General features: G+C 39.2%; 1 protein-coding gene and 1 pseudogene across 3 annotated transcripts in view; one reads left to right on the top strand and one right to left on the bottom strand.

Annotated features, from left to right (window-relative positions):
- Positions 1-13,301, bottom strand: part of SLC41A2 (solute carrier family 41 member 2) — a 126,894-nt gene that overhangs the window by 95,939 nt on the left and 17,654 nt on the right. For 2 of the 3 annotated variants that reach the window (XM_057742642.1, XM_057742640.1), the window contains exon 2: positions 1,911-2,635. In XM_057742642.1, the coding sequence (XP_057598625.1) occupies positions 1,911-2,465 (555 nt within the window). In that variant the 5' untranslated portion in view covers positions 2,466-2,635. Of the gene's footprint in view, positions 1-1,910; positions 2,636-7,585; positions 7,613-13,301 lie in introns of those variants that run through there. The other variant, XM_057742641.1, reaches the window with a different exon arrangement.
- LOC130857191 (fatty acid-binding protein, heart-like) lies at positions 5,402-5,803 on the top strand (annotated as a pseudogene).

Here is a 13,301-nt window from a genome sequence, read left to right as displayed (position 1 = left end):
CTCTATATGTTTTAAATTTCACAATTTAAAAGTTTAAAAAAACCTCATTCAAATGAAACCTTTCAAAACATTTACATTATGTTTTCCTGATTTTTAACACTGAAGTTTAACACTATAAAGTCCTTAGAGCTAGCAGTATTAAAGTTCATAAAATCATAAAAGGAACTTTTCCCAATTACACACGTGCTCGTCTCTCAAATAGTATCAAGAAGTATGTGAACATACACCAGAGGAAGGTACATAATGAGCTATGTAACTATTCTGCCTAACAATTTATACTCTAACATATTTTTCCTATAGATGTTATATGGCTACATGTTGAGTGTTTCTTCAGAATAACTGACATATGAAGAAAAAAAAAAAGTCAACCCAAAACAGCGTATTCATTTTAGCAGTTATGATGCTATGGTAATAATTTAAAACAACTGTATTTCAAGTGGACAGATAGGTCTGGTCCCCCTTTAGTATTACAGTCTATTCAAAAAGTCAATATACTTAACAAAGTATATCTATTCATATCTTTTCTCCATCTGATGGTGGAAAAACTATGTTTCTGTTTATGTATGTTTTCCATTTAGATAAAAATGTTATCTGTTTAAAAGTGTCTTAAGAGTCACAAACAACCTGAGATTTCTTTTAGGGAGCAAATAATGATAATGTATCTAACCCTTTCCCAGAGCCAAGTTTTCTCCAACTGATGAATGAAAACTGATAGTAACAGAATGCCACCTTTTAACAATTAACTACTTTAGAAAGATAATTATATAATAGGTAATTTTGTAATTTTATATAATACTACATTAAGAACTACAAATCAATAAGTAATGTACAGACTTTTTAAATGGATAAAAGATACAAAAAAGTAATTAATATAAGGAATACAGAAAAGGTAAGAATGGCCAATAAACATAAGAAAAGATGCTAAAATGCTAATAATAATTAAAGAATGTTAATTAAAATATGATAACATTTTCCCATGAATTGGCAAAAATGAAAATGATCAAGAACATCCAGTGCTGATAAGGGCATGGAAAATAAAAGTACTTATATTGATGGTAGGACTACAAATTGGTACAAACTTTTTGAAAGGCAATTTGACAACACCCATAAAATTTTAAACACACATACCTGCCCTAATACCCAACAATCCCATTTTTTAAAAATCTATCCTATGAAAACATTAGTATGCGTATGTAAAGATAAATTTATAAGGATATCTGTTATAGCACCAGCATGGGAGAATGAATAAGTAAGTCTTATATGTATAAAATGAAATATCTAGTACTCTTTTTAAAATGCTGAATATCTTTGTTACTAATTTGGAAAGATGTCCAAGATATATTAATAAGCAATAAAAAAAACTGCAGAAAAATATACATAGCATTTCATTTTTATTTTTGAAAAAACATTCTGCACATATGCATGTATATAAGCATAGAAAAAAAAGTCTGCAAGTATATACAGCAAACTCTCAGCAATGGTAACCTCTGAAGGGGAAGAGAGTTTTGGTTTGGAGATGAGGAATAGGAAAGACTTTCTATTTTTCACTTAATACTCTGCATTGTTCTAACTCATTTTAATGAGCATATATTAATTTTTATTGTTAAAATAAGGATGTATTTAAATATAACATTTATTGAGTTATTCATTTGGCTAATTTGCCCAATTTGGAATTACTTTAATATTTTACGAAGACTTACTTTATGGTCAAAATGAGACAATTTTCTTAGAATTTCTAGAGGAAAACAAACAAACGAAAAACACCTAGAAATAGCAGATTCTTCACCAGAGTCAGCATCAGTTCATTTTAACTAAGGGATAAATTAAATCTAAATATAATGTTTGAGATTAGTAACCAAGACAAACCCCTTTAAAGAACAAAGAGAGTGAAGTTACAGATGAAAACCCACCTGGACTATATCCAAAACCATTCCAGCTGAGACTGTTCCAAAGCCAGCTAACAAAAATGGCACAAGTATTTGCAGTGCCATGACACCACTGGATTCCTTTGGTAACTTCTGGTTTGCTTCCACAATGACATCATCATCACCGTCACTAGATACATCTTCATCTTGTAACATGGCTGTAGTTTCTGAAGCCTCCCTTCCATCACAGTAATTGTAGTTGGCATAGTTGTCATACTTTGGGCTACAGCTTGATGATGGGTGCCCACTGTTGCCATGAAATGACTGCTCTGAGAAACTGTGATATTCCATGTGTTGTTCAGATCTATTACTAAAAGTCTGTGCTGCAGCTGATAACCCATCTTGCCAAATGCTGTTTCCTTTTTTGTGCCTGTCTTCCTGGTTTTTCTGATAAATTACCGGAACCATACTCAACAGTAAGTTTAAAAACTTATCGGATTGAATTGTATTTAAATGTAAAGTCCAATCTACAAAACCTCCTCCACTACTTGAACCACCGCTTGTTTTATTAGTAATAGATCTTCCTTTACTATTAGTCATATTGTCATCGCAAAAGACCCTGTACACCCTAGATCTCAAGCTTCATGAACCGTAGCAGATGAATCAGAACCACACGAATGCTGGTTTAAATTAACATGTTGACTTCATTGTGCAGAAAACAATGTTTCCACTAATAGCAGATGTTTAGAAGTGCCACAGAGGGATTGGATCTGGAAAAATAAAATAAAATAATTTTTAAAAGTCAGATTAGCTATCTTGATACTTCATAATTAATATACATATGTATAAAATACATATATTCTTAAACCAACCCTAATGTACTGACATAATACTCTTTAGACTTAACACATAACTGCTTCACACACAGAAATGCAGTGTACAGCTTTTTTGTGTGCTCCATCTTGGTTAAAAGTGTTTATCTTTGCATACTTTATGTAATTAATACCCATGTAAAGTCTTCAAATGTCTCTGAAATTCTACAATAGACAAATTTATTAAATAGAGTAATGGCTTCCATTGCTTATGTTGAGGTCTCAGAATCAAATTGCTACAACCCTTTACATGCGCTGGCACAGCAAAGGTAAAGTATATGATGTTATATTTTAAACATATTAAATAATAATCCGTGTTACTTTATTTACAACCTAATATACATTTCATCATTAAAATATGAAGAAACAATAATATTTGCCATGAAATTATTTGATAAATATCCTAAAAAGTGTACACGGCATTTATTTCACATGTAAAATTAGGCTGATGTCATATTTGTAGTTTCTGACATACAAAAAATTCATTATAATTGATTTAGGGATATAATCCCTCTGTTACCTAAGAAATAACCAAAATTAAAAGGGATTACAAATATTCACTTAATCCTATTTTTTGCAAGCCAACAAAAGAAAGCTTGCAATGCACTTATCACTTAATGCCCTTCTCAAAGTCAGCCCGGACCCTTAATCCCAGAGCAGGCTCCTGATTGGTTGGTCAGTGACAAGATTCTCTCTAAAGATCCTGAACTAAAGACACAGACACATAGTCTGAGAATGACAGGAACTGAAGTTGCGAGGCCATACAGGTAGAGTCTGACTCTTTGGACAGTTGCCACCATAGGTACAGAGGTTTTCAAAGTTATTAGAGTGGGTCTAAGGCCTCAGGTGTTTCTCAGGAATGCCCAGCCCTGTCTTATTTTTCCAAGAGCATCCAAGATCAACAAATTGTCCCTGATTTAATAAGGAATACATACTGCCTAACTGGACTGCCCACCCACCAAGCTAGACAGAATTGTTGCTGCTATACTGCTGCTTTTAAGGAAAACCATTCTATTCTTCAATATTTGTTTTCAGTTTCTTAGGATATCAATCTCACCTCCTTGGATAGGAAGATCAATAACAAGGAATGGCAAAGGGGAAAAGAAAAGGGGCTATGCCGGGGACAAATGGACGCTAGGATCCGGTTCACCTATTTTATCATTCACTCACTTTCCTTTCTTCCCTCTTGTGATTATGGAGGGTCTGGGAATTCCTGCTGGGGAATATTCTTAAAATATAGATTCTAGGACTCTGGACCTACTGACTCAATATGTTTGAGGCATATAAATCTTTTTTTTTAAGCTCCTCAAGTCTTACAGTACAGACATCCTGTGGACTTGCAGAGAATCCAGTGAGGTTAAGTACCAGTTGCCATTTTTGCCACTTGCAGGCTGATCAGTATACAGATAAAGTCAGTGTTTAAAGAAAATCAAGGGAATGGAAACCACGTCCAGAGTGAAGCAAAGAAGAAACCAAGCAGTCTGCAAAGAGGAAGAAGCCAGGACAGCTGCCTGAGAATCTTCTACCTAAGAAGGACTCAGCTGCATGTCCGGAACTTATGAGATTCCCAGCAGCCTTACATGAGTCAGACTGAATGGGTTTCTGTTCCTTCAACCAAATCACCTCTTTTAAAATAGTGAGCATTTCACTGCCCCAAAGAGATCTCTAATCAAACAAAAAACAGAAAGAACCTCAAAGAGACTGAGCTTTAAGACAAGTCTATTCCACTGAAGGACCAGTGATGGATATAGGTAATTTCTTCTTCCTCTTGAAGCAGAATTATAAGGATAATCAAAATGGAAATGCAGAGAAATGTAGATAAACAGTAAAGAAAGATGACAGTATGTGTATCACTGTTCAGCCACCATTCAGCTCAAAATACATGCTCAGGAAACTTGACCAACTAACACTAAATAGAAAAATGGAGTGAGGAGAAGGTTAAAAACAGAGGAATGTCCCAAGACAAGTCATCTCTCTTAGAATACATGCAGGACATGGCTAAGCATATAGTCTATTCTGAGTTGGCCAGCAGAATCCAGATCCAAAGATACATCCAGCTCTTTTGCTCCTAGTATTCTTTCTTCAGAAGGTTAGATACAGAGGCGGACACTCTGTACACAGGACCGCTGCGTACAGAGACCAGACAGAGCCTTTGGGGAAATCTAAAACAGTGCCTCCTGGAAAAGGAAGCCCCAGGAGTGGAGTCTCGGGCTGGATTTCAGCCCCACTCTGTCCCCTCAGCCAAGCACCCTCATGCACTGCAGAATCTGCACAACCTTACACAACAGACTGGGCAGCTGGGTGAAATGATAATAGACCATGCTTAAAGAGCATTAAAAAAAAAAGTGTTTATTGTTTCCTCAGCATCTTTCCCCAATTTTTTAGCTTATGGTATCTCCATATCCCACGTGAAACCACACTTGCCCTGTTCCATGAGGTTCTGGTAGACCTGGTAATCACAGTCCCTTACCCTCCAGACCATATAATAACAAGGGCCTGGAGCAGGTCTGAGTCCTACCCTGGAATTGCACATATTTGCTGGCTTACTATTTCCTGAATGGCTACTAGATGCTGGGGTTGCACGATTAACAAGGGGCACTAGTGGTCCCGGAATCCTTGCACGCGTGCCCTGTTGTCTCTTTCTCAGCCTAGCCCAGCCTCACCATGGTGGACGCCTTCGTGGGCAACGGGAAGTTAGTGGACAGCAAGAATTTCGATGACTACATGAAGTCAATTGGTGATGGCCACCTGCTACCAGGCAGGGGGCCGACATGCTCAAGCCCACCAGAATCATCGAAGTGAATGGGGACACAATCACCATAAAAACACAAAGCACCTTCAAGGGCACGGAGATCAGCTTCAAGCTGAGAGTAGAGATCGATGAGACAACAGCAGACGACAGGAAGGTCAAGTCCATTGTGATGCTGGATGGAGGCAAACTTGTCCACGCGCAGAAGTGGAACGGACAAGAGACAACACTTGTGCGGGAAACAGTTGATGGAAAACATCCTGACACTCACCCACGGCAGTGCAGTTTGCACTCGCCCTTACGAGAAAGAGGCATGACCTGCCCACTCCTCACCAACTGCTCCTCTGCCAGCTGGCTACTCCTGGGCTCAGCATTTTTTCCTCTGGCATTTTGTATAAATCCACCTTGATTGGGGAAATTCTCCTGGGATCAGGTGGCACCAGCCTCGATCCAGTTCTGTTCTCATTGTGTATGTTTGTTTCTTTAACTGCATCTAAAGGGTGCTCTAAGGTCAATAAAGCAGAGCCAAGGACATCCAGTTTAAAAAAAAAAAAAGAGGCACTATTCCCACTTCAAGGATTTTACCTTGTAATGGGGAGGAAAAACAATCAGGTGAGCAAATAAATAAATGAGGTAATTTGTGATGAAGGCAATGAAGGAAACAGTTGACAGAGCAAACAGTGAACGGCTCAGAGGCCCATGTCAGAGGGGAAGGCCTCTGGCAGGGTGTTTTCTCACTTCCCTTCAGAATGAAATAATTCTGAAGCTGTCACTGTCTTCTTCCTCAAAAAGCTCCCTCTAACAACACCACCACCACCACTAACACCTGGAGGAAAGCTCATCTATCCACAAAGAATCAGACAGGAGAAGATGAGAGGGTTCTGACAACATGATTAGAATGTCTATCTCATTTATTCAAAGCCCATTCCATCCCTGTTCTCCCCAAATATATATGCCAATAAATCGCTATTGCTTAAGGCTAGCATGAGTGGTGTTTCTGTCCTAACATCTGTTTTTTCAATAATGCAGTTTGGAAGTACTAGGAATTATCTTGCTACCAGTGCATGCCATGGACCACATATTACCATCTTGCACTGAGGAAAATGTGTTTATTTTTATTTAGCCTTCATTTTTCCAGTTAATGAGTGATCAGTTATTCTAATGCTTGCATACTGATAAGGTGTATTATCTCCCTTAAAGATTCCTTAGGGACTTCCCTGGTGGCGCAGTGGTTAAGAATCTGCCTGCCGATGCAGGGGACATAGGTTTGATCCCTGGTCCCGAGATGCCATGGAGCAACTAAGCCCATGTGCCACAACTAGTGAGCCTGCACTCTAGAGCCCAGGAACCACAACTACTGACCCCATGTGCCACAACTACTGAAGCCCACGTGCCTAGAGCCCATGCTCCACAACGAGAAGCCACCACACTGAGAAGCTCGCACACCACAATGAAGAGTAGCCCCCACTCGCCACAACTACAGAAAGCTTGCACACAGCAATGAAGACCCAACACAGCCAATAAATAAATAAATAAACATTTATTAAAAAAAAAAAAAAGACTCCCTAAATTTTCTTCCTTTGAAGAAATCACTTAGAAACTCATTGAGAGGATAGGATTAAGATGGTGGAGTAGGAGGACGTGTGCTCACTCCCTCGTGCAAGAGCACCAGAATTACAACTAACTACTGAACAATCATCGACAGAAAGACACTGGAACTCACCAAAAAAGAAACCCCACATCCAGAGACAAAGGAGAAGCCGCAATGAGATGGTAGGAGGGGCGCAATCGCGTTAAAATTAAATCCCATAAATGCTGGGTGGGTGACTCACAAACTGGAGAACAGTTATACTGCAGAAGTCCACCCACTAAAGTGAGGGTTCTGAGCCCCACGTCAGGCTTCCCAACCTGGGAGTCCAGCAACGGGAGGAGGAATCCCCAGAGAATCAGACTCTGAAAGCCAGCGGGACTTGATTGCAGGACCTCCACAGGACTTGTGGAAACAGAGACTCCACTCTTGGAGGGCACACAAAAAAATGTGCTCACCAGGACCCAGGGGGAAGGAGCAGTGACCCCATAGGAGACTGAACCAGACCTACCTGCTGGTGTTGGAGGGTTGCCTGCAGAGGTGGGGGGGTAGCTGTGGCTCACCGAGGAGGCAGGGGCACTGGCAGCTGGGGTTTTGGGAAGTGCTTACTGGTGTGAGCCCTCCCAGAGTCCGCTATTAGCCCCACCAAAGAGCCTGTGGGCTCCAGCACTAGGTGGCCTCAGGCCAAACAACCAACAAGGTGTTAACACAGCCCCACCCATTAGCAGACAAGCAGATTAAAGTTTTACTGAGCTTCACCCACCAAATTGGATTAAAGCTTTACTGAGCTCCACCCACCCAGCCCTACCCACCATCAGTCCCTCCCATCAGGAAGCACACAGCAGGCTCCTAGATAGCATCCTCCACAAGAGGGCAGACAGCAGTATCAAGCAGTATCAGCAGTATTTCGTCTTGTGGAACTGAAAACCACAGCCACAGAAAGATACAGAAAATGAAAAAGCAGAGCACTTTGTATCAGATGAAGGGACATGATAAAACCCCAGAAAAACAACTACGTGAAGAGGAGACAGGCATCCTTCCAGAAAAAGAATTCAGAATAATGATAGTGAAGATGATCCAGGACTTTGAAAAAAGATTGGATGCAAAGATCGGAAAGTTTACCAAAGACCTAGAAGAATTAAAGAGCAAACAAACAGAGATATGCAACACAATAACGGAAATGAAAAATACACTAGAAGGAACCAATAGCAGATTAACTGAGGCAGAAGGGTGAATAAGTGACCTGGAAGACAGAATGGTGATCATCACTGATGCAGAAAAGAATAAAGAAAAAAGAATGAAAAGAACTGAAGACAGCCTAAGAGACCTCTGGGACAATGTTAAACGCACCAACATTCGCATTATAGGGGTCCCAGAAGGAGAAGAGAGAGAGAAAGGACCTGAGCAAATATTGGAAGAGATTATAGTTGAAAAATTCCCTAACATGGGAAAGGAAATAGCTACCCAAGTCCAGGAAGTGCAGAGAGTCCCAGGCAGGATAAACCCAAGGAGAAACATGCCAAGACATATTAGTCAAGTTGACAAAAATTAAAGACAGAGAAATGTTATTAAAAGCAACAAGGGAAAAACAACAAATAACATACAAGGGAACTCCCATAAGGGTAACAGCTGATTTCTCAGCAGAAACTCTGCAAGCCAGAAGGGAGTGGCATGATATATTTCAAGTGATGACAGGGAAGAACCTACAGCCAAGAATACTCTGCCCAGCAAGGATCTCATTCAGATTCAATGGAGAAATCAAAAGCTTTACAGACAAGCAACAGCTAAGAGAATTCAGCACCACCAAACCAGCCCTACAACAAATGCTAAAGGAACTTTTCTAAGCGGGAAACATAAGAGAAGAAAAGGACCTACAGAAACAAAAACAAAACAATTAAGAAAATGGTAATAGGAACATACATATCGACAATTACCTTGAATGTAAATGGACTAAATGCACCAACCAGAAGACACAGACTGGCTGAATGGATACAAAAACAAGACACATATATATGCTGTCTACAAGAGACCCACATCAGACCTAGGGACACATACAGACGGAAAGCAAGGGGATGGAAAAAGGTATTCCATGCAAATGAAAATCAAAAGAAAGCTGGAGTAGCAATACTCATATCAGATAAAATAGACTTTAAAATAAAAAATGTTACAAGAGACAAGAAAGGACATCACATAAAGATCAAAGGATCAATCCAAGAGGAGATAACAATTATAAATATATATGCACCCAATATAGGAGCACCTCAGTATATAAGGCAAATGCTAACAACTATGAAAGAGGAAATGCAAGGCAGAAATAGAGACACAGGTGTAGAGAACAAACACACGGACACCAAGTGGGGAAAGCGGGGAGGGTTGGGGGGGAATGAACTGGGAGATTGGGACACCAAACTGTACACTCTAAATATATGCTGTTTATTGTCTGTTAACTGTGTCTCAATAAAAGTTCTTAAAAAAAAAAAAGAAACTCATTGAATAATGGTTATAATCAAAATACTTTGTGGTTGACTTACCGGTTTAAAATGGGAAATGTACACATATGCCACTAAATAAAAAGTCAGTTGGGTTGTTTTATATTGTTATTCACTCATGAGTGAGTAAAAACAACTAAAAATTTAAAAAATAAGTGAAAAGAATTGGACAAAATTTCCCTTGGCTTTAGGTGCTTTAAGTTAAAGAATACCAGTGGAGATATTTATGGGTCACTCTTTAGCTACCTAGTAGGTTATTTTAATCTACTACCAACATAACGGAGAAGAAACAATGTCTTTAAACATTTAGCAGTAGTGGTTTAGATTTAAATTCTCAATTCTCCTTGTAAGTTATAAAGCAACCGATCTCTAGGAAAAAGGAATCCACTACTTTTTTTTCACTAATGGCCAATGTTTGCATAAAACAGAAGTTTCCAAAAAAAGAAAAAGAAAGAAAGGAAAAGAAAAAGCACCTGTAGCAGGTAAAACAAGTTCAGTGATTAAAATTGTGACTTGGAGCTTTTTTTTTTCCAAAGTGATACATGATAAAAACAGTATTTATCTACGGTGCTCAGGTAAGGTCAATAATATCAGGCACGACTCAAAAACCCTGATTGAGTGGCTGTATCAAATGACATTAGGTAGCAATTTTGTTCCAAAGATTCTTTAGGTGTTAGGTGGAGCCAACACAGGGGCAAGTCTATTTGAGTGCCTTAAGCCCTTGTTACTCAAAGTATGGTCCACGGTGCAGCAGCACTGGCTTCACCTGGGCAGTTATGAGAAATGCAGGATCTCAGCTCCCAAGCATAACCCAACCTACTGAATCACAACCTGCGCTTTTAACAGCGTCTCCAAGTGATTTATGTACACATGGAAGTTTGAGAAGCACTTTCCTGAACATCCAGAAGAAAGAATCTGATTTATACCCATTAGACTAAAAATTAGATGCCGTCAGACTTTCAAATGTGAACAAAGATGTGAGTACTGGTAACGCATACAACACCACTAGTGCAGGTGTAAGCTGTGCAACCCCGTGGGAAAACAATCTGGTATTATCCACTAAAACTGAAGATGCATATGCCTCACATTCCAGCAACTCCACACGTAAGTACATACCCTGAAGTAACTCTCACTTTGTACACCAGTAGACACATAAAAGAATATCCTTAGCAACATTTTCACACTAGCAAAAAAAACTGGAATTAACTCAAGAAAAAAGATAAATTGCAGGATATTCGCACAATGGAATATATGAAAAAGGGGAAGATACATGAGCAGCAATTTCAAGAAAATGGTTACATCTGGGGAAGTAGCACAAAAGCACACAGGGAGCTCCAAAGGTAGTCGTTATATTTTTTGAGCTTGGTAGTAGATACCTAAGTGTTTATCATTGTTCTTTAACATTTTCATTACATTACATGAGTGCTTCAGTCTGAGTGATATTGTGACAGATTTTATTACTCCCATTACTTTTATAAGAGGGGAGCAATGTTACGTTCAGGGACTATGGGAGGATTATACTGCCTCACCTCCACTGACATCAGGTTTGGTTATATGACTCACGATGGCAGCAACATCTACAAACAGAAACAGTTCAGCTGTGGCTTCTCTTCCCTCTGACATGGGAATGACACGTCCTAGGTAAGTGCTGCTTCTTCAGACTGGGTCCTGGGACAAAATAACACACAGAGCTGCAGCAACCTACAGGCAACATGTAACACCAGAGAGAAAGAAAGCTCTGCTGCTGAAAGCCACTGAGAGGTTGGGAAATGTGTACCATGACAGCATGATCTAACGAAAGCTAACCAAAAAAGTATACATTTTTAAAGAAGAATCTGACCCACAGATTCCCATCTAGTTTAGTTTAAGAGAGTCTCTCTGATATACTGAGCACGTAAGGATTCCGTCTATGGTTAAAGAGTTTTAAAACACTGTTTTCCAAACATTTAGATCTCAGTAACCAAATTTCCCCCCAAATTTTACCAAGTTAAAAATGATCTTGGGACTTCCTAGGTGGCGCAGTGGTTGAGAATCCGCCTACCAATGCAGGGGACACGGGTTCGATCCCTGCTCCAGGAAGATCCCACACGCCATGGAGCAAATAAGCCCGTGTGCCACAACTACTGAGCCTGTGCTCTAGAGCCCAGGGGCCACAACTATTGAGCTCATGTGCCGCAACTACTGAAGCCCACGTGCCCAGAGCCCATGTTCCGTAACAAGAGAAGCCACTGCAATGCCCATGCACCACAATGAAGAGTAGCCTCCGCCAGCCTCAACTAGAGAAAGCCCATATGCAGCAATGAAGACCCAACGCAGCCAATAAATAAATATATAAATAATTTTTTTTAAATGATCTTTCCTTTGAAAATTAGTGTACGTTTTAACACCAAAAATGTAGAAAGGACAAAGTCTTGGACTGAAAGCCTTTCCACTGAACACATTCAGATTTATCAAGAACTCACTCCATGCTCCCTGTGAAAGCTTTGTCATGGGCCAGAATTAATCTACAGAGTTGTATCAGGGAACCACTGACTTAAAGGAAAACAAACTAATACCAGACAATTCTGATGAATTCAACTGTAGTTACTAAAACAAAAAAGAAATTAATGCTAAAATTGCCTGCTCTTAAAAGTTAAGAAAATGAATTGCACAATATGTGAGTTGACTTACTAAATCAGTATCTTGGAGAAAATGTGCCTATCGTGCTAGAGGAGGCATTCTGTTCCATTACAAAGGTTAAATAATACACTTGAAAAATTCAGAAGAGCTTGTGAGTTATTAGCAGGCCTAAGTCACGCCTCATTACTAAGAAAGGCAATAAATGGAAGTTTAATACTTTATCTTCCCATAACAACAACAAAAAGATTATCACATTTATTCCAAAATCTCCAAACTTGTTACCGGGGGATATTTTACATTTGTATACACATAAAACCACAGCACTATCACACACATACATACACCAACAAAATGACTTAGATGTCAAGTCAGATTACAGTTATTGTGTATTTTTAGTTTCTCCACTCTGCAAGTGTGCATTCCACTTCTTTCATTTCCTCTGAATACATGTCTTCTGTGTTTCTGTTTGTTATGAAGATGCAGATAGTCACCAAACAGGATGTATCATGCGGTCAGTTAAATCATATTTCAGAGAGGTCGTGCCAGACAAAACTAGACTTTAGCTGATACTGTACAAATTATTTTCTTATTTTATAAAAAATTTTGGTACATTCTTTTGAATAATACCCAGTAAGTACTTAACTATTTAACTGCATAGCAGCTTCACAAAAAAGGATTGTCTATTTCATTTGGTTTTTGCAGCACCCACACAGTAGGCTGCCTTTATGGCTGCCCAGTTTTCTCCCACTATGTTCATTTAAAGAATGAAACATGTGTAAACATAAATTCTCACTGATTTCAATGATTAACTCCTTCCATTTAAGCAAAAACTATTTTTAAAAGTCTCAGTAGCCTCCTGGATATCAGTTTCACAGCTGAACTCCTCGGCTTCCCCATTTCTTTCTCCAAACAACTCTTCCCTGAAGAATTTACCATCAAATAAATCACTTTTCTCAGCACATATCCCAGCTGAGATCAGCTCTTAACTAATCACCCCTTTGGTTTTCCCATTTTCACTCTGCTGTCCTCCCACAACCTCACTGCCAAACCCTTCTCCCTTGAGAACACGTCAGAACCCATGAGGTCACCCTAGTCCCATTTACGGAGATCACAGACCTT

This window comes from Hippopotamus amphibius, chromosome 7 (genome assembly GCF_030028045.1).
Source record: "Hippopotamus amphibius kiboko isolate mHipAmp2 chromosome 7, mHipAmp2.hap2, whole genome shotgun sequence".
Lineage (NCBI taxonomy): Eukaryota > Metazoa > Chordata > Mammalia > Artiodactyla > Hippopotamidae > Hippopotamus > Hippopotamus amphibius.
The sequence above is the reverse complement of the archived record's forward strand: the minus strand, read 5'-3'. Positions and strand labels throughout refer to the sequence as shown.